At 38.9% G+C, this 22952-nt stretch overlaps 1 protein-coding gene across 1 annotated transcript in view; it reads right to left on the bottom strand.

The window, feature by feature from the left end:
• DNAH8 (dynein axonemal heavy chain 8) overlaps nt 1-22952 on the bottom strand; it is a 380399-nt gene that overhangs the window by 72300 nt on the left and 285147 nt on the right. Inside the window, exons 80-82 of the mRNA XM_026482812.4 lie at nt 22389-22510; nt 17941-18059; nt 16493-16695 (exon numbers count right to left, since the gene is read on the bottom strand). Of these exons, the coding sequence (XP_026338597.3) occupies nt 16493-16695; nt 17941-18059; nt 22389-22510 (444 nt within the window). The remainder of the gene's footprint in view (nt 1-16492; nt 16696-17940; nt 18060-22388; nt 22511-22952) is intronic.

Raw genomic sequence — 22952 nt, 5'->3', positions numbered from 1 at the left:
GTTTTTTAGTATATTCATAATGTTGTGGAACTACCACTTCCAGAACATTCTCATCACCCTCAAGGAAAACCCCACACTCATTAGTGGTCACTCCGCATTGTCCCATCCCACCACAGTAACCACTAATCTACTTTCTGTCTCTTTTCTTGACATTTTCATAAAATGGAATCATATAATATGTGACCTTTTGTTCTGTCCTCTTTTACTAGCCTAATCCTGTCAAGTTTCATCCATGGAGTGGCATGGATCACAACTTCATTCCTCTTTATGGTTTGTGTACCCATTCATCACTTGATGGGCATTTGGGTTGCTTCTACTTTTTGGCTAGTATGAATAATGAACATGAATGCTATGAACATTTATGTGTAAGTATTCGTATGGACAAGTATTCAATTCACTTTGGTATATACTTAGGAGTAGAACTACTAGATCATATGGTAACTTTATGTTTAAGCTTTTGAGGAACTGCCAGACTGTTTTGCAAAGCAGCTGCCCCATTTTACATTCCCATCAGCCGTGCATAAAACTTCTAGTTTTTCCACATCTTTGCCAACATTTGCTATTGCCCATCTTTTTCATTATAGCTATCTTAGTGGAGTGAGGTAGTTATCCCATTGTGTGGATTTTTTTCTGCCCTTATTCAGATAAGTCTGTGGTTTTTGTCCCTTATTCTGTTAATACGGTGTATTATATTGATTAATTTTCATATGTAACCAACCTTACACTCTTGGGATAAATCCACTTGGTTATAGTGTATAATCCTTCTTTTTATATGGTGATGAATTTAGTTTGATAGTAGTTTGTTGAAGATTTTTGCTTCTCTATTCATAAGGGATACTGGTTTTCTTTTCTTGTGGTATTTTTCTGGACTTGTTATCAGGGTAATGCTGGTCTCATACAATGAGTCAAGAAGTGTTCCCTCCTCTTATTTTTTGGAAAAGTTTGTGAAGAATTGGTGTAATTCTTTAAATGTTTGGTAGAATTCACCAATGAAGCCATCTGGCCCTGGTATTTCCTTTGTGGAAGTTTTTGGTTACTAAGTCAGTATCTTTACTACTTCTTCTTTTTTTTTTTTTCCAGAGAAACAAGTCTCTTTATTTTTTTTTTAATTTGAATTCAGTTAGCCAACATATAGTACATCATTGTTTCAGATGTAGAGTTCAGTAATTCATCAGTTGCATATAACACCCAGTGCTCATCACATCATGTGCCCTCCTTAATGCCCATCACCCAATTACCCCATCCCCCTGCCCACCTCTACAGCAACCCTCAGTTTATTTCCTACAGTTAAGAGTCTCTCATAGTTTATCTCCCTTTCTAATGACTTCCCATTTAGTTTTCCCTCCCCTTCCCTATCCTCCTCTGTGCTGTTTCTTATATTGCATATATGAGTGAAACCATATGAAAATTGTCTTTCTCTCATTGACTCAACATAATACCCTCCAGTTCTATCCATATCAATGTAAATGGTAGGTATTCATCCTTTGTGATGGTTGAGTAATATTCCATTCTATATATATACCACATCTTCTTTACCCATTTATCTGTCGATGGACATCTGGGCTCTTTCCATAGTTTGTCTATTGTGGACATTGCTGCTATAAACACTGGGGTGCATGTGCCCCTTCAGATCATTACATTTGTATCTTTGGGGTAAATATCTGTAGTGCAATTGTTGGGTCATAAGGTAGCTCTATTTTTAACTTCTTGAGGAATCTCCATACTGTTTTCCAGACTGGCTATGCCAGATTGGATTCCCACCAACAGTGTAAGAGTGTTCCCCTTCTCCCTCATCCTTGCCAACATTTGTTGTTTCCTGTGTTGTTAGTTTTAGCCATTCTAACAGGTGTGAAGTGGCATCTTATCATGGTTTTGTCTTCTTTGGAAAAATGTCTATTCATGTCTTCTGCCCATTTCTTAACTGGATTATTTGTCTTTTGGGTGTTGAGCTAGATAAGTTCTTTATAGATCTTGGATACTAGCTCTTTTTCAGATATGTCATTTGCAAGTATCTTCTCCCATTCCGTAGGTTGCCTTTTAGTTATGTTGACTGTTTTCTTTTTATCTTGATGAAGCCTCAATAATTCATTTTTGCTTTTGTTTCCCTTGCCTTTGAAGATGCATCTACCAATAAGTTGCTGTGGCCAAGGTCAGAGGTTGCTGCCTGTGTTCTCCTCTGGAATGTTGATGGATTTCTGTCTCACATCTAGGTCTTTCATCCATTTTGAGTTTTTCTTTGTGTTTGGTGAAAGAAAATGGTCCAGTTTCATTCTTCTACATGTGGCTGTCTAATTTTCCCAACACCATTTGTTGAAGAGACTGTCCTTTTTCCGTTGGATATTCTTTCCTACTTTGTCGAAGATTAGTTGAACATAGAGTTTAGGGCCCATTTCTGGGCTCTCTATTCTGTTCCACTGATCTATGTGTCTGTTTTTGTGGCAGTACCATGCTGTCTTGATGATTACAGCTTTGTAATAAAGCTTGAAGTCTGGCATTGTGATGCCACCAGCTTTGGTTTTCTTTGCAACATTCCTCTGGCTATTCAGGGTCTTTTTCTTGTTCCACACAAATTTTAGGATTATTTGTTGCAGCTCTGTGAAAAATGTTGATGGCTTTTCGATAGGGATGGCATTGAATGTATAGATTGGTCTGGGTAGCACAGACATTTGAACAATATTTATTCATCCAATCCATGAACATGGTATGTTTTCCCATTTCTTTGTGTCTTCCTCAAGTTCCTTAATAAGTGTTCTGTAGTTTTTAGAGTACAGATCCTTTACCTCTTTGATTACGTTTATTCCTAGGTATCTTAGGGTTTTTGGTGCGATTGTAAATGGGATCGACTCCTTAATTTCTCTTTCTTCTGTCACATAGTTAGTGTATAGAAATGCAACTGATTTTCATGCATTGATTTTATATCCTGCCATTTTGTTGAACTCCTGTATGAGTGTTAGCAATTTTAGGGTGGAGTCCTTTGCGTTTTCCACATAAACTATCATGTCATCTGTGAAGAGTGAGAGTTTGACTTCTTTCCTAATTTGAATGCCTTTTATTTCTTTTTGTTTTCTGATTGCTGAGGCTAGGCCTTCTAGTACTATGCTGAACAACAGTGGTGAGAGTGGGCAGGGGAAAAGCTCTCAGTTTTTTCCCCATTGAGAATGATATTTACTGGAGCATTTCATATATGGTTTTTATGATATTGAGGTATGTCCCCTCTATCCCTACACTGTAGAGAGTTTTAATTAAGAAAGGATGCTGTATGTTGTCAAATGCTTTTTTCTGCATCAATTGAGAGGATCATATCATTCTTGTCCTTTCTTTTATTAATGTGATATATCACATCGATTGATTTGTGAATGTTGAACCACCCTTCCAGCCCAGGAATAAATCCCACTTGGTCATGGTGAGTAATCCTTTTAATGTACTGTTGAATCTTATTGGCTAGTATCTTGGTGAGAGTTTTGGCATCCATGTTCATCAGGGATATTGGTCCATAATTCTTTTTGGTGGGGTCTTTGTCTGGTTTTGGGATCAAGGTAATGCTGGCCTCATAGAATGAGTTTGAAAGTTTTCCATCTGTTTCTATTTTTTGAAACAGCTTCAGAATAATAGATATTAGTTCTTCTTTAAATGTTTGATAGAATTCCGCTGGGAAGCCATCTGGCCATGGACTCTTTCTTGTTTGTTGGGAGATTTTTGATTACTGCTTCAATTTCATTACTGGTTATGGGTCTGTTCAGGTATTCTATTTCTTCCTGTTTCAGTTTTGATAGTTTATGAGTTTCTAGGAATGTATGTATCCATTTCTTCCAGATTGCCTAATTTGTTGGCATGTAGTTGCTCATAATATGTTCTTAAAATTGTCTGTATTTCTTTGGTGTTGGTTGTGATCTCTCTTCTTTCATTCATGATTTTATTAATTTGGGTCCTTTCTCGTATCTTTTTGATAAGTCTGGCTAGGGGTTTATCGATCTTATTAATTCTTTCAAAGAACTAGCTTCCAGTTTCGTTGATACTCTTCTTTTGGTTTTTATTTCATTGATTGCTGCTCTAATCTTTATTATTTCTCTTCTCCTGCTTGGTTTGAGCTTTATTGCTGTTCTTTCTCCCACTCCTTTAGGTGTAAGGTTACCTTGTGTACTTGAGACTTTTCAGGTTGCTTGAGAAAGGCTTGTATTGCTATGTACTTCCCTCTTAGGACCACCTTTGCTGTATCCCAATGGTTTTGGAGAGTTGTGTTTTCATTTCATTTGTTTCCATGAATTTTTTAAATTCTTCTTTAATTTCCTGGTTGACTCATTCATTCTTTAGTAGGAAGATCTTTATCCTCCAAGTATTTGAGTTCCTTCCAAATTTCCTCTTGTGATTGAGTTCAAGTTTCAAAGCACTGTGGTCTGAAAATATGCAGGGAATAATCCCAATTTTTTGCTACTGGTTGAGACCTGTTTTGTGACTCAGTATGTGATCTATTCTGGAGAATGTTCCAGTGAACTCGAGAAGAATGTGTATTCTGTTGCTTTAGGATGGAGTGCTCTGTATGTATCTGTGAAGTCCATCTGGCCCAGTGTATCATTAAAAGCCTTTGTTTCCTTGTTGATTTTCTGATTAGACAATCTGTCCATTGCTGTAAAGTGAGGTGCTAAAGTCCCCTACTATTACTGTATTATCAATGTGTTTCTTTAATTTTGTTATTAATTGGTTTATATAACTGGCTGCTCCCAAGTTAGGAATATAAATATTTATAATTATTAGATCTTCTTGTTGGAAAAACTCTTAAAGTATGATAGAGTGTCCTTCTTCATCCCTTCATCTGTGGTTTAAAATTCATTTTGTCTGAGATGAGGATTGCTACTCCAGCTTTCTTTTGATGTCTATTAGCATGATAAATGGTTCTCACCGCCTCACTTTCAATCTGGAGCTGTCTTTGGGTCTAAAATGAGTCTCTTGTAGACAGCATATGGATGGGTCTTGCCTTTTTTTTTTTTTTTTTTTTTTTTTTAAAGATTTTATTTATTCGACAGAGATAGAGACAGCCAGCGAGAGAGGGAACACAAGCAGGGGGAGTGGGAGAGGAAGAAGCAGGCTCATAGCGGAGGAGCCTGATGTGGGGCTCGATCCCATAACGCCGGGATCACGCCCTGAGCCGAAGGCAGACGCTTAACCGCTGTGCCACCCAGGCGCCCCTGGGTCTTGCTTTTTAATCCAATCTGATACCCTGTGTCTTTTGATTGGAGCATTTAGCCCATTTACATTCAGAGCAACTACTGAAAGATATGAAATTAGTGCCATTGTATTACCTGTAAACTCACTGTTTTCTTTATATTGTCTTTTTTCCTTTCTGGTCTATGTTACTTTTGGGCTGTCTCTTCACTTACAGGATCACCTTTAATATTCTTTACGGGGCTGTTTTAGTAATCACATATTCTTTTAGTTTCTGTTTATCCTGGAAGCTTTTCATCTCTCCTTCCATTCTGAATGACAGCCTTGCTGGATAAAGTATTCTTGGCTGCATGTTTTTCTAATTTAGTACCCTGAATATATCATGCCAGTCTTTTCTTGCCTGCCAGGTCTCGGTGGATAGGTCTGCTGTCAATCTAATGTTTCTACCCTTGTAGATTAAGGATCTCTTGTCTCAAGTTGCTTTCAGGGTTTTTTCTTTATCTCTGAAATTTGCAAGCTTCACTCTTATATGTCAGGGTGTTGATCTATTTCTTTTTTTTTTTTAATTTTGAGGAGGGTTCTCTGTGCCTCTTTGACTTGCATGCCTGTTTATTTCCCCAGAGTAAGGAACTTCTCAACTATGATTTGTTCAAATATACCTTCTGTCCCCCTCTCTCTTTCTTCTTCCTCTGGGACCACAATTATTCTAATATTGTTTTGCTTTATGGCATCGCTGATTTCTCGAAGCCTCCCCTCATGATCCATTAGTTGTTTTTCTCTCTTTTCCTCAGCTTCCTTACTTTCCATAATTTTTTCTTCTATGTCACTGACTTTCTCTTCTTCCTCGTTTACTCTAGCCATTAGAGTGTCCATTTTAGACTGCATCTCAGTTAAAGCATTTTTAATTTTGGCTGGATTAGATTTTAGTTCTTTTAATTCTGCACTAAGGGATTCTCTAGTGTCTTTTGTGCTTTTTTCAAGCCCAGCTAGTATCTTTATAATTGTTATTCTAAATTATATGTCCAACATTTTACTTATACCCATATTGATTAAATCTATGGAAGAGAGTATTACCTCTGGTTCTTTCTTTTGTAGTGAATTTCTCCTTCTAGTCATTTTGTCCACAGAAGAATAGATGACAGAGAAAACAAAATAAAAAATATCAACCACAACCCCAGTGAAGTATACACTAGACAATCTGAAGAGATCAGAAACGAAAAAAGAAAGAAAGGGAGGGGGAGAAGAGAGAATATAATCTAACAGACACTAGATCCCTAAATTATAAAGAAATAAAAACATATATATATACAAAAATAGACTAAGAGGCAGCCCACAGAATGGGAGAAGATATTTGCAAATGACACTACAGATAAAAGACTGGTATCCAAGATCTCAAACTCAATACAGAAGAAACAAATAAACAAATCAAAAAATGGGAAGAAGATATGAACAGACACTTTTCCAATGAAGACATACAAATGGCTAACAGACACATGAAAAATGTTCAAAATCATTAGCCATCAGGGAAATCCAAATCAAAACCACATTGAGATACCACCTTACACCAGTTAGAATGGCAAAAATTGACAAGGCAGGAAACAAATGTTGGAGAGGATGAGGAGAAAGGGGATCCCTCCTACATTGTTGGTGGGAATGCAAGTTGGTACAGCCACTTTGGAAAACAGTGTGGAGGTCCCTTAAAAAGTTAAAAATTGAGCTACCCTATGATCCAGCAATTGCACTATTGGGTATTTACCCCAAAGATACAGACATAGTGGAGAAGGGCCACATGCACCCCAATGTTCATAGCAGCATTGTCCACAATAGCTAAATCGTGGAACGAGCCGAGCTGCCCTTCGACAGATGACTGGATTAAGAAGATGTGGTCCATATATACAATGGAATATTACTCAGCCATCAAAAAGAACGATTTCTCAACATTTGCTGCAACATGGTTGGCACTGGAGGAGACAATGCTAAGTGAAATAAGTCAAGCAGAGAAAGACAATTATCATATGGTTTCACTCATTTATGGAACATAAGAAGTAGAAAGATCAGTAGGAGAAGGAAGGGAAGAATGAAGGGGGAGTAAACAGAAGGGGGAATGAACCATGAGAGACTATGGACTCTGAGAAACAAACTCAGGGCTTTAGAGGGGAGGGGGGTGGGGGAATGGGATAGGCTGATGATGGGTATTAAGGAGGGCATGTATTGCATGGTGCACTGGGTGTTATACGCAAGTAATGAATCATAGAACTTTACATCAAAAACTAGGTATGTACTGTATGGTGACTAACATAATAAAAAAATATTATTAAAAAAATAGAATTGAATACAGTGAAAGGAAGCCAAAAATGAAGAACATATCTATAAAATATAAATGTAAAAATGAAAATTTTAAAAAGACTTAAAGAAAGAGTTGATACAATAGGAAGCTAGTTGAAAAGGGAAAAAGGGAAAAAAAAGAAAAAGAATATTCAAAACTGAAAGACTAAAGAATCTTAAGATAAAACCTCTAATTCTATATACCTTTTTCCCCTAGCGCAGGAGTTTTTCAGTTCTGTGTGATCCATAAACTTTGTATTAGCCTGATGTTTCAGCTGGTCTTCTGGGGGAGGGGCGGTTGCACTGATTCTCAGGTATCTTTGCCTGGGTGGAGTCGCACCACCCCTTGCTAGGGGGACAGCTCAGTGTAAACTGCTTTGGGTTGTTCTATGTGGCTTTTGTTCCCTGAAGGCTTTTCACACCGCTTTAAAGGATTAAAAAAAAATAATAATAGGCAGCATACCAATCTCCAGCTCCAGAGCTGAACGACTGCGGCCCCCACTCTTCAGTGCACCCTCAGGGAAAAACAGTCAATCACTTTTGGGAAGGGGGTGTCTCACCATGGCTCCACCGCTTGCTGGGCCCTACTCTTGGAATGATCACCAGATTGTGCGCTCATCCACACCCCTCTTCCTGGGAAAGGAACAGGGTCTCACAGAGGTTCTGCCACTGGCCGGGTCCCTGCTGGAGAGTGGTCCCGAATCCTGCCTTGGTTCATGGTTTATGGCAAATGGATCTGAAAGGCCACTCTGAGTCTTGCTGGTTGTAGCTGGCTTCCTGGCTCCAGCGCTTGGAAATGCCGCCACACTCAGGCATCCCTTTTCTTTCTGTGATCCCAAGGATCCTTGAGACCACACTGTCCCACCTAGGAGTCTGCCCCGCTTTGCCACCTGAGCACCTTTCAGGCAGGGACGTCTCTCACAGGAGCAGACTTCTAGAAGTTCTGATTTTCTGCTCAGCTGCTGTATCACTTTCTGATGCTGACTTATGGAGGCTCCCTTCCCCCGCAGTTCATCCTCCAATATATTGCCTTGGATTCACTTCTCTGCACCTTCTACCTTGCAGAAAGTGGTTGCTTTTCTATTTATGAATTGCAGCAATTCTTTTCTTAGATTTCAGGTTCAATTCACAGGTGTTCAGAATGATTTGATAGATATCTAGGTGAATTCAAGGGATCAGATGAAAAGAGGGTCCCCTACTCTTCTGCCATCTTCCCTCCTCCTCAGTATCTTTATTTCTTATAGTTCTATTCAGGTTTTCTATATCTTCTTGAGTCACTTCCAGTACTTGTCTCTTGCTAATAATTTGCCCACTTCATCCAGGTTACCTAATTTATTGGCATAATCATTCATAGTATTCACTCATGATGTTTTTTTAATTTTTGTTAGGTCAATAGTGATGTCCCCCTGTTGTTCCTGATTTTAGTAATCTTAGTCTTCTCTCCTTTACTCTTGGTCGAACTAAAGATTTGTCAATTTTCTTTTTTTTTCTTTCTTTCCCTTTCTTTTTTCTTTTCTTTCTTTCTTTTCTTTTTCTTTTCTTTCTTTTTTTTTCTTACTATGAAGTAATGGCATACATTATCCATTATGGAGAATTTCCCTTTTCTCATTTAAGGTTCTATTTCTTTCATAATCCTTGGGATTCACTTCCATGGTTTGTCTAACAAGTTCTGGGAGTGAATTTCCCTGTACTACTCTTCATTTCCCTTGTCATCAAATGTTCACTTACTTTTTTATGACTTTGGGCAAGTTATTGATCATCAAATTATATTTTCTGATCTTTACAAAAGGATAATTGTAATTAACCTCTTTGCATATTTCACAGTCTTGGGAAGTAGGGGGGCTTATGGAGTGAGGCTCAGTATATTACTAACATTCTAATTTTTTTTAACTAGTGGTTGTTAGATATTTGTTGATCTTTTCAAAGAAGATACTTTTGATTTGTTGACTCTTTGTTGTTTTCTATTCTCCATTTCATTTTTTTTTCACTGAAATGTTTATTGGTTTTTTTTTTTGTTCGCTTTGGGTTTGATTTGTTTTTCTTTTCCTAGTTTTTTAAGGTAGAAGTTTAAGTTATTGACTTGCAATCTTTCCTCATTTTTAACATAGGTCAATAAATATTTCATAAATTTTCTGAATGGTCTGGAACAACTAGATTGATTGACACTGGAAAAGTGAGGAAGCTTTGCCCTTCAGAGGAGAAAGGTCTCAAAGGGCAGGGGCCAGTGAGAAAAAAGGCAGTATAAGTCTAGGAACGCCTGGGTGGCTCAGTCAGTTAAGCAGCTGCCTTCAGCTCAGGTCATGATCTCAGGGTTCTGGGATTGAGCCCCGCATCGGGCTCTCTGCTCAGTGGGGAGTCTGCTTCTTCCTCTGCCTCTACCTGCCACTCTGCCTACTTGTTCTCTCTCTCAAATAAATAAAATAAATAAATAAAGATTTAAAAGGCAGTACAAGTCTAAATTTCTAGAGATGTGGGGGAAAGATGCCACAACATCACGAGAGGAACTCTCAAAAGAAGAAGGGTGTTGTAGGAAGTGTTGCTGCAGGTAAAAAAAGTATAATTACACTTTGGTGGTTTGGGTGTTTTGTTTGTTCGTATTTGAGAACTTTAATAAGAATTCAGTGGCCTTTGCATTTCTTTCCAAAATCAGGCTTGTGTTTCTTTCACTTCTCCTGTTTTTTTTAAACTTATATATAAATAAGTAATTTTTTAAAAAGATTTTATTTATTTATTTATTTATTTATTTATTTATTTATTTATCAGAAAAAGCACAAGCAGGAAGAGCAGCAGGCAGAGGGAGAAGCAGGCTCCCCACTGAGCAAGGAGCCTGATGTGGGGCTTGACCCCAGGACCCTGGGATCATGACCTGAGCCAAAGGCAGACACTTAACTGACTGAGCCACCCAGGCACCCCCCTAAATAAGTAATATATTCTCAGTGAAAGCACTGGAAAATATAGGAGAGTATAAGGAAGAAAATGAAATTCATGAATAACCTCCCTAGATTTTCATTCTCATCTTTTTAATATGCACAATCCACAGTCGCTTACCCTCATTTTAAAATTTGAAATGTTCTGAAAACTGAAAATTTTGCACAAAATCATTGCAGTGGTAAAAATTGACCTGACTGGTTATGAGGCTATTTATAGACTTTATTTATTCCTATCTCTATGAATACTAATAATCTTAACTGCAGTATATTACATAATACATGAAATATTGCCTTCCTAAAAGCTGGAATATTCTGATTTCTGAAACATATCTGGCCCCAAATGTTTTGAGTAAGGGATTGTAGACCCACCTACATTAAAAGTTATCTATCTACGTATTACATATATGTAGATACACACACGCATATACATACACACATATCTGTATCTATATAGATAGAGATATACACACACTCACTTATGTTATTTTAAACCTCTCCTTCTTAACAGTATATTGTGAGCATTTTACTGTCATTAAATAGTATTGGAGAAGTTTTTAATGGTGGCATAGTATTCCATCATATTGATGCATCCTTGTCCATTCAACCCTTTGTACATTTAAGACATTTCAATTTTTCAGTATTATAAATAGTGCTAGATGAAACATGTTTGCATATAAATCTTGATATGTATCTCTCGATATGTTCTTAGAAGAAATTCATACATATAGAATAGTTAAAACAAAGTATACAAAGATTTTAGATTTGTGATATATATATATATATATTTAAAAGGACTGCCAGTGTCTCCAGCTTAAATGGAATGCTGTCATTCCCAGCCCACATATCTATCCTCTTTTGTGCCTTATTAACGGTGCTTTGACATGTAGAAGTTTCAAAACTTCATCCAGTCCAACTATCTGCCTTGGTTTTGGATTCTGGTATTATGATTAAGAAAATCTTAGCTACCCCAATAGTATCAATATATTCCTTTTTTTTTCTTTTATAGCTTAATTAATCTAGAATTTACTTTGGAGTTTAAAGTGAGATAAAATCCTTACTTTTTCCTAAAGTTATCCAGCTATCCCAACTATGTTTATTGACTAATCTATTTTTCCACCATTGATCTGAAATGTGAATCTTATTATAGACTCAGCTATTATAGATAGTAGAGCCTAATCTGAGGCCTTTCATTTTGCCTCATTGATCTGTTTATCTACTCTGAGCCAGTTCCACACTGATTAAATTATTGTCATTTGATAATGGTTTACAAATCTGGTGATGCTTGTTTCCCATTATTCTTTTTCCTTTTCAAAGCTTTCTTGGTTATTCTTGTCCATTTACTGTTCTAGATGATCTAAGATCCCTCTACTATCCAATTAGAACAGAAAATATAGTTGGAATTTCAATTAGACTTGCATTCAATTTATCGATTTAGAGACTACTGACATCTTTACAATATTGAATCTTTACACTGGGAATGTGGTTTAACTCTCCATTTATTCTATCCTACTTTTAAGCCTCTAAGAAAGTTTTATAGTTTTCTTCTAATAGGTATTTTAAAAATTATTTCTTAGTTTTATTTTTATTGCTATAGTGAATGGGATTTTTTACATTTTATTTTACAAGAATGCTCCATTAATTTTTTTTATATATTTATTTTGTGACCAGCCACCTTCCCAAACTGTCCCGTTAAGTCTAATAGCTTTTCAGTTGATTCATTTGTGTTTTTAGTTAGACAATTACACTGCCTGAGAGTAATGATGATTTTTGTCCCTCCTTTCCAGTAGTTGTATCTTTTATTTATGGTTTTTACAATACATTGCTACATCTTCCACAACAATGCCAAATAATAGTGGTGATAGCAGACATCTTTATCTTATTTCTGACTTTAATGTGTCTAGTTATTTACCAGTAAGTAAAATGTTGATGTCTGAAGTTCATATTTACTATCATATTAAAATATTCTTCTGCTTCAACTTCTAAAAGTCAAATACAAATGCTGAATTTTTATAAAATGCCTTTTTAGCATTTATCAAGGTAATAATATGATAGCCTAAGGAAAAGCCTTTTACTTATTGTTGTGATGAGATTTCTTAACACCATATCCTTCTTATATTCGCCCATGCATTTCTACTTGGTCAAGGCAAATTATTACTTTTTTTGCATGTTATTTTTTAAATGTTATAATGATTTCTTCTTGCTTGCATTTAGTTACATTTTTATTGATAAGTAGGGTCAATCTGTAGTTTTCTTTCTTTTACTAAGTTACTATGTTGTCTGTTTATAGCAAAATAATGCTATTCCCTTAAAATAAAGAGGAAAATATATCTTCTTTTTCTTTGTTCTGAAATGGAATAAAACGTGAAATTTTTAAAGGATTTACTAAAAATATCATCCAAGCCCAGGTCCTTTGCTGAGGCCATAATTTAAAAACTTCTAATTTTTCTTATCCTGATTATTAGTATATTCAGGTTTTTCTACCTTTTCTGAGAAAATTTTGTAAATTTGTATTTTTTTTTACAATCTTGTCAATTTTAACGATATTTTGAAGGTTATTATCATAACTATATATTATTCTCTTATTTAAATTTTTTCTTCTATATATGTTTCTATACCCATTTTCTCATTCCTTCTTCTGTATAGTTGTGGGTTTGTATTTTACTTGTTCTCTTTCATTTGTGTTTGGATTCTATTTTCAAACCCCTCGTTTATCTGGGACCCCTTTCTCCCTTACCCAGGCTCTGACAGGGTTCTCATGCTAAAGCCATCTGTCTCTTCTTCCTCTTGACGAGGAACCCAGTGTTTCTGGGCAGAATTTATCTGCTCCAAATCTCTCACTGCAGAGTCTGACAGGCACCTGACAATATCTACAGTGAGAAGTTTTTCTTTTCTTACAAAAATATATTTGACTTGGGCCCATCCGTCAAGTTGCTATTTGGCAACTGGTTAATTCATCCAATGAAGGCGGTGAGAGGAAATGAAAGAGCATGACATTGTAGTGGGATTTAGAAGACCTGAGATAAGGCCTGACCTTATCTGACCCCACTAAGATCTGTCCCCAACTGGCTGCCTGACCTGATCTTCAGACCTAAGTTTCCCCAGCTATAAAATAAGGTAGTTGAACTTCAAGATTTCCAGCCTATTTGCCTTGAGTATTCTATGATTATCTATTATCCAGTTACCCAAATAAAATATTTGTGGTAGAAACTAGATTAATATGTTATTCTGTCTATATAATACTTTCATTTTCACAGCTGTTTTAGGGATTTTTAATCCAAAGCAGCGAAGAGCATGAGACTTCCTAGCACTTTTAAAAATTATTCAACAAGGAGTTCTTTATAAAATTCATTGGGTCCTTCAGGATCAGATCCACTCTGTTTTAGCATCCTAACAAAGTAACCAACAGAAACCTGAACAATTGTTGGAAAAACTAAAGTCATGGCAAGAAATTAAAATCACCAAATTGCCAAGCAAAGTAGTATGATAACATGTAATAACCCTAAAGGTAAGAACACAACTCCAGCCTTATGTATCCATTTAATATCATGGTTATAATTTCTCCCAGTGGAGACCTTGACTTTCTTAATTATATTCGTAAACCCTTGTCCTAGATGATAGCACTGTTTTGAGGTAACATCTGACACTGTAATTCTAGTTGGAAATACGCTCATCTTCTAAGAACAATATCCCCTTCTAAGAAATGACCCCACTCTAGCTCCATACGTGTGGTTCCTGCTGTGAACCCATCTCTGCAGCAATAGTTCATTGATCAGTCCATAAAGGAGCACATGACCAAAGCAAAACCAACGAATTTCTTCCCTTGATATTTGGACTCGGGACCAAGAGAGTAAGGGGACTTTCCCTGAGAGTGCTGAACTTACTGGACATGTAGTGAAGGTAACAAACCACCAGAGACCAAGAATTAGGTCACATGGAGATTCGTTCATAGTAAGACAGAAAAAAGAAACCCATAAGCAGAGAGAAGTGGGGCACCTGGACAAAGCAACAGGACAAAGATCCATAGAGGGCTATCTCTGAGGGAGATCTGCAAACTACAGGGCTGCAAGAGAGGCATCACTCTTAGGCCAATGAAAATGACTGGCATGTTGCTGTAAATACCAGAGCAACACAGCCTACATTAAAGGTGGTTAATGAGACTTAATCAGGAACAGTTGCTATTAGAACCTGGGAGCTCTTTACATTGGATATCAGTGTTCAGACTAAAGAAAGTGACCATTCAAACATGGATCCATATAGAACATAGAAGAGTGTGGTGACAATAGAGCAAAGTCAAGATGAAGAAAGAGGGGATGAACATAGACCATGCTACCCTAAGCTGATGGTTTACAGTAATTTCTTCATGCAGGACACATGGTGAATACTCGGAGAGGACTGAATTGATTTTATATCACGTCATGTTAACATAATAACTCAATGTAAGTTTTATTTCCTAGGGTATTAGTTTAGGTTTAGTTATTCATAATCAATCACTTTTATAATCTTTATAAAGACATAAATGACTTAACCCAATAAGGTATAGTTATAGAGATCTGAATCTAAAAGATACCAAATGGCAATCCCAAACACATTCTGATGTCCAGAGAATGAAGAGTGGATAAACAGCCCTCCTACAAATTGCTATCCTATAAAAGAGTGGCTCAATCTTACCAAGATGTGTTCTGCATCACACAGGTCCTTGTGCTCTGGTCTTACTGACTCAGTAACTGCTCTCTTCTTGCCCTGCCTCCTCCCCCTGGAGCCGCTTTCCTTCTATCTCCTACCATCCCACCTGGTGAAATTTTATCTATTTTTTTTAGATCCTACTCAAAATATCATCACTGTGATACTTTCCCCTGCACCCCTCAGTCTGAGTAGCTCTGAATCTCGTAGTTAGGTGTGTCTGTGTAACTCCTACAGCACTGTCACAATTACATGCTTACATGTCTGTCTTCCCAGCTATGTTATATTCATCTCTGTACTTCCTGAATCTAGCTTGCTGCCGTACTAAAGGGTTACTGAATGAATAAATCCCTCAATGGAGTATTACTCAGCCATCAGAAAGGATGAATACCTACCATTTACATTGACATGGATGGAACTGGAGGTTATTATGCTAAGTGAAATGAGTCAATCAGAGAAAGACAATTATCATATGGTTTCACTCATATGTGGAAGATAACAAACAGCACAAAGGATCATGGGGGAAGGGAGGGAAAACTGAATGGCAAGAAATCAGAGAGTGAGACAAACCATGAGAGACTCTTGACTCTGGGAAACAAACTGAGGGTTGTGGAAAGGGAGGTGGGTAGGGGGAAGGGGTAACTGGGTGATGGACATTAAAGAGGGTGTGTGATGTGATGAGCACTGGGTGTTATATGCAACTAATGAATCATTGAACACTACATCAAAAATTACTGATGTACTATATGTTAGCTAATTGAATTTAAATTAAAAAAGAAAGGTGCAGGGGCGCCTGGGTGGCACAGCTGTTAAGCGTCTGCCTTCAGCTCAGGGCGTGATCCCAGCGTTGTGGGATCGAGTCCCACATCAGGCTCCTCCGTTATGAGCCTGCTTCTTCCTCTCCCACTCCCCCTGCTTGTGTTCCCTCTCTCGCTGGCTGTCTCTGTCAAATAAATAAATAAAATCTTTAAAAAAAAAAAAAAAAAAAGAAAGGTGCATTTAAAAAAAGAATTAATAAATCTCTAATTACTGTGTTACAACAATGGTTATAGTTTTTGAATCTGTGACAAAATAGACTTTTCTGTAATTTTATATAGAAATGGAAATACCCCCGTATGTTCATTCTTGCTAGCCTGCTATCCATGTGATATGTTCCTCTGTTCAAACTTAAAAAAGAACAAACCTAACATAAGTGTGTTCCTCTCTGCACAAAGATATCTATAATCATACCCACCATCCCAGATCTCTAGGAGATCTGAAAAGGGAGGAAAGAGTTTAATATTTTTTAACTCAGTTTTGTAGATATACTTCTAAGAATCAGTTATGGAATTATGAAAGGAAAGGTTTGAGACAAAAATATGGAAGTTCTGCTAAATTCCAAGGATTTCTGATCATACCCAGCTTCAGTTTCTTGGCCAGTGCATCAATTTGAATTGTGGGATCAGATCCCATGGACAGGAAACATATCAAAGGTGTCCGTGTATCACTTTCTTCCCAAGTTTTCTCCAGATTTAAGATAACTGGTTCTGTGTACTTATCCTCCAAAGAATCTGCAATATACTTTCTTGCTTGAAAAACAGTACGGTCTGGGCACCAAGACCTAGAAGTGAATACGAGTTAGAGAAAAACATGCAGTGTGTTCATTTTTTATTCTATTTAATTCTATGCATGTAAAGAACATATTTAATTAGCAAAGGACAAAAAGCTGATCCTCCCTCTTGCAGGTCTGTGAAAGAAGGATGGGAAGGTTTTCCATCCCTGGATGAATACAATTTTAATCATGTGGTTTTGGTGCGAGGCACTGGCAAGAAATAGGGCAGAGCCAGTAACAACAGGGTCTGTTGCCAATCTGGAAGGAAACTTAGAGGCCAGCTGATTCAATCGTCTCATTTTCAGAAGCACCAATTACTCTGAAGCTTTAATTAGTTATATTTTTAAATCATATCAATGATGGGGCGCCTGGGTGGAGTCGGCTTGAGATTCTCTCTCTCTCCGTCTGCCCCTCCTGCTCATGCTCTCTCTCTCTCTCTCAAATAAATAAATCCTTAAAAAAAAAAAAAAACGAGTAGCCCTTTCATACTCTGGACATCATGAGGTCACCACTGCTGACCACTCTGGTGACCAGCAAAGAGTGAACAACGTCCAGGAAAACAACTTGTTCTAAGAAATGAAAGCTCAGGTGTATAATATTAGGAAGAAAAAAACTACTCCAAAGTCATCCTACATCTTTTCGTTGTTCTTTTGTGGTCCCATCTACCCCCCACTCCACCCTCCTGCCTTGCCCATCACACACACACACACACACACACCCCTACCTTCCAATACAGATGCCCTCTTTGAGCTCCTGGATATTTAGAAAACAAGAAAAGTGAAAAGGAAAAGAAAAGAAAAGGAAGAATTTTCTTCCTTAACATCAATCTCAAAATTTGTTTCCATTTTTAATGGCCAAAACAGCATTTATACATTTCAATAGGCAGTTGTTGGCTTTTTTTCTCAGTAAAATTGAATTTCAGCTCATAGACTAATTGCAACTCCATGAAGTCTATTTTTTTTAAGAAGTAAATTCAACAATAAATGATTCAATGGTAAATGATAAAGGGAATAAGAGAGGCATATTTTTCATGTGTTTTACTCAAAGCACTATCATTAATACATTCCCTGCCACCATCACCATTTTATTTGCTTGTCAAGGAACTAAGGAATTGCCATCCCAAACAGCAATTTGGAAGCACACACATTTATAATAACCGCTGTGGGACACAGTGAAGTAAACTCACTGAGGTACGATCTGTAATTTGACAATATGGTGAGTGACGTTTCTAGATCTGATAATACCTATTCTCACCTGATAAGTAGAAGTTTGCGGCAGGTATCCAGCGAATCATTATATCCATCAGGGATAATTTCTTCCTCTGGAGCATCTTTATCAAACCAGCTTTTCCATCCTTTCTCATTACGAGATATCTAAAATAAATAAACCAATTAGCAAGCGATAGGACTATAAGCAATTGGAACACACCAGAGAGAATTCTGAGTAACCTTAGAGGGTCACTTTTTATAGGCAGAGAGTTTTTCACACATAACCACACAGTTTACTTTTTTTCCAGAATCAGTGACTCAAAGAACATGGATATTACAATTTGCTTTCGGTTTTTCCATTGTTTTTCTATATTATTCACTGAAATTAAGACTGTGTATAAATTACACCAAATGATTGGGCAGGAAAAAACACAGACCAGGGGTTTACAACCTGCCAGTATGATTGGCATTTTGGGCCAGGTGATTGCGGGGAGCAGTCCTCCGCACTGTAGGACTGTTAGCAGCATCTCTGGCCTCTACTTACTAGATGCCAATAGCACCCTTGTCACCAACTCATGACAACAAAAAATGTCTCCAGACATTGTCAAATGCTCTCTTGGGTGAGAACCACTGATATAGACCATTCTGATAACCCAATCTCTAAATGTTGACCTCTACTTAAAATAGTGATAGATGACAAAACCTAAACTTTTCTTTTCTTAATGATTCCCTGCCTTGAGACCTAAGAATAAAAGAAGTCTCCACGGAGTATATGAACCACATCTTCTTTACCCATTCATCTGTTGAAGGACAGCTCGGCTCCTTCCACAGTTTGGCTATTGTGGACATTGCTGATATGAACACTGGGGTGTAGGTGCCCCTTTCACTACATCTGTATCTTTCACTATATCTGTATCTATATCTGTATTTGTATAAATACCCAGTAGTGCAATGGAATATTACTCAGCCATCAGAAAGGATGAATACCCACCACTTGCATCAACATGGATGGGACTGGAGGGGATTATACTACGTGAAATAAGTCAAGCGGAGAAAGGCAATTATCATATGGTTCCACTCATATGTGGAACATAAGGAATAGCATGGAGGACATTAGAGGAAGGAAGAGAAAACTGAAGGGGGGGAATCGGAGGGGGAGACAAAACATGAGAGACTATGGACCCTGGAAAACAATCTGAGGGTTTCAGAGGGGAGGGAGGTGACAGGATGGGGCAGCCCGGTGATGGGTATTAAGGAGGGCACGTGTTGTAATGAGCACTGGGTGTTACACACAACTAATGAATCATTGAACGCTACATCAAAAACTAATGATGATGACTAATGTAACCTAATAATAATAAAAAAAAGAATAAAAGAATAAAAGAAGTCTCTCCAAGAGCTGGTCTCGAATACCTGTTCTTTCAGAAGCATGGAATGAAACGCCAGTTTCAGAGGCATTAAAAGGCACTCCCGGAAGGCCCAGTACCGACAAAACTAATTACAAGAACAACAGGTTGGTGAGTCGGACGCTGCCTCTCAGCAACCTGCAGCCTGGATTCTTGAGACAGTGTTTGTAAGCATGTTTTCAAAGCCATGGTCAGCATCAAAAGTGAAGAGCAAATGCGAATAGAGAAAGTACTAATGGGCCAGACCCGAGGATTGTACTTCTACCTGCATTATCCTCATTTTTCACGGAGGCACGGGGCCTGCAAGCAATTCATCATACAGGATCCAGGCTGGGTGCAAAGGAAGAGCCAAACAATTGCTCTGGACCTTAGTTACAGTTTTGTGCCCCCGGGGCACTAAGAGACGGGGGGAGGGGGGGGGATTTCTGAAATGTTTCAAAACTGTTGTCTTTCTCCTGAAAATTGCAGTGGCTCCCTGACATTGACCGCTCCCAAAGAATCTGCTGGCCACACTTGGAGCCCCACCCCGCTGCACCGGCCCCTGCACCTGCGCACTACCCACATGCCCCCCCCTCCACGCCCCCACCCCGGGGCCTCCTCCACCCCTGGGGGCTCGAGAGGAGACACAGGAAGGAAGAGGGTGTTTGTTCCCAGCTGCCTGGCCCTGCATCTGCTCATTTTGACTCTACTCAATAGAGCCTCCAGGGCGAGTCACATCTGGGAGGAACAATGGGATCTCCTCCTTGCTGCTGACCTCCACGTCCCACTCCTTTTCCCAGCCCTGTCACCAACACCACTTCCGGGGGCTAAACAGTTCAGCAGGAGATGCCAGAGCAGGCCAGCTGCTGTTGGAGGCTACTTTTGTTTCAGTTCCTGACACCATTCAGCTAGAGACGGATCCCCTTCTCCTTCTGCCCTTTTTACCCCACAGAGACGCCAGACGGCTAGCCACCAGCTGGCCGGCCCCATGAACTTCTGCAACTTGCGTGAGAATGACTACTCCCCCGCACTTCTGGCCCACCCCATGGTGAGTTGGAGAGAAATAACTCCTGATGTCTGGGGAAGGAGCGGAAGGTCAGACAGACTACAGCTTTACCATTTAGTGGCTATGCGGCCTTGGGCAAGTACTTAACCTCTTTGCATCTAACATTTTCTCCTCAATAAGCGGAACCGGTAATACTTCCCGGGCATGGTTATAGTTGTCACAAAGTTCTTACCCTATTGTTAAGCAGTAGCAGCTATCCGATTCTACATCACAGGTAATTACAACTGTTGGAGAGGATGTGGAGAAAGGGGATTCCTCCTACATTATTGGTGGGAATGCAAGTTGGTACAGCCACTTTGGAAAACAGTGTGGAGGTTCCTCAGAAAGTTAAAGATAGAGCTACCCTATGACCCAGCCATTGCAGTACTGGGTATTTACCCCAAACATATAGACGTAGTGAAAAGAAGGGCCATATGCACCCCAATGTTCATAGCAGCATTGTCCACAATAGCCAAATTGTGGAAGGAGCCGAGATGCCCTTCAAGAGATGACTGGATAAAGAAGATGTGGTCCATATATACAATAGAATATTACTCAGCCATCAGAAAGGATAGCTACCCAACATTGGCATCAACGTGGACGGCACTGGAGGAGATGATGCTGAGTGCAATAAGTCAAGCAGAGAAAGACAATGATCATATGGTTTCACTCACTTGTGGAACATAAGGAATAGCAGGGAGATCGTTAGGAGAAGGAAGGGAAGAATGAAGGGGGTGTAAACAGAGAGGGGAATGAACCATGAGAGACTACGGACTCCGGGAAACAAACTGAGGGTTTTAGAGGGGAGGGGGGGTGGGGGAATGGGATAGGCTGGTGATGGGTAGTAAGGAGGGCACGTATTGCATGGAGCACTGGGTGTTATACGCAAACAGTGAATCACGGAACATGACATCAAAACGTAGTGTAATGATGTACTGTATGGTGACTAACATATCATAATAAAAAAAATGAAATTCTAATTAACAGAGGCAAACAATAATTCGTATCCGCAGTATCAATATAACCCGTCAGCAGAGGGCGCCAGTGTTGAGTGATTGTCCCAGTGGTGCTCCGAGGTCTCCCTTACCAGTCTCCTGCCAGACTCAGACCGCCTTATTTCTTCCCAAAGTGTCTGTCTGGGCTTGAAGGACTCATGTGTGGCTGCACCACAGAACAAAGCTTACCGTCCACCACAGACAGAAGCCAGGGACTCTGACCCAGCCACGGCTGAACACGTAAAGAATCTTCATAACGTTTCATAAATGCTGCTAAACAGACACATCTAGTGTATGCTGGGCAGGGTAGGGGGCGTGTGTGGAGGGGAGGGAATCGCGTGATGACAGCGTGAGGTCTCTGTCAACTTGTAGTCGACCCATCGCCCCACTTGTCCATCACCAGCAACCCCAAAAAAGCTGATTTTCAGCATCCAACACTGGGAGACCGCAGGCCTGCATCAGTGACAGGTGGCTATCACCAACAAACCTCGGAAATGAACAATTATCTTTATTCTGAGTTGCACAATTTTTGTCCAATGATAACTGAATCAACAACTAATCCACAATAACACATCTTCATTTTCAAATAAGAAAAGCAACAGGTGAATCAGGCCCTGTTTCACCATTACCCTTCACCCTTTTAGACTTTCACCATGAAAATGATGGATTTTCTGAAAGGACCCCAACCTCTTAATTTGCCTCAAATTCAAATCTGCACGATTTATTTAATCAGAAGCAGCAGTAAAAATGTAAAAACATAGTCTACAATAAAATAATCTACAATAAAAGGCTCTACCCCCCCGTTCTGATTCTGACAGCTTGAGTTAAGCAGGCTTATAAACGACCCCTGCCCACGACACAGGAGGAAAGGCAGCCACCCGCACCTGCGACAAAGCTCCTTCTGGCATTCTTCGTCCAAAACTGCCCACAGAGAGCTTAGTGCCTTAGGGCTACACTATTGCCTTGAGCCTTTCGGGTAAAGGAATTGTCGCCAGGAGGCCCCAATTAAAATGGCCCCAGGTATGTTTGGGTTTACAGATTTGTATTTTGTTCTCCAGCCCTCTGTTACCTGGTTCATAATTTCTGCAAACTGTGGAAGTTTACTCAGCTCCACAAGATTCAGCCAGGTCATATCCAGGATCCAGCGAAACGGTTTGGGAGGGCAGGCTTTCAGATCCAGAGCTGCTCCCCCTGGGGAAAGGCATTGGTGGGAATCAGGTCAGCTTGTGCCTCATTTTTAGACATTTATTTTCCAAATAACAGAAGTGAGGTAACCATATTGCAGAGAAAAATGGGAAAATTGGAAAGTAATCACGACAGAAAATGTGGCTATCTTTTTGGGGTTCATTTCCTTCAAGTCTTAGTGTTTTATTTTCTGTTTTATACTATCTTATAAAATACAGATGGCAACTCCTTGGCATTTCGCCCTGCACAGAATTTTTCTCAGGTGGTTGCAATTGTTTGCATTTTTGTTGTATTTTTAAAACAATCAATTTCATGAAACTTACAATTTTGATATCAATGAATAGCCTGACCTTTTCATGTGTGATTTTAAAAGTCACTTCTTAGCCGTCACTCCTCCAGAAGTTTGATACTCAATACTGTTTTTTACCAGCTCAAACAGACGGACAGA

Source organism: Ursus arctos, unplaced genomic scaffold (assembly GCF_023065955.2).
Source record: "Ursus arctos isolate Adak ecotype North America unplaced genomic scaffold, UrsArc2.0 scaffold_31, whole genome shotgun sequence".
NCBI lineage: Eukaryota > Metazoa > Chordata > Mammalia > Carnivora > Ursidae > Ursus > Ursus arctos.
The sequence above is the reverse complement of the archived record's forward strand: the minus strand, read 5'-3'. Positions and strand labels throughout refer to the sequence as shown.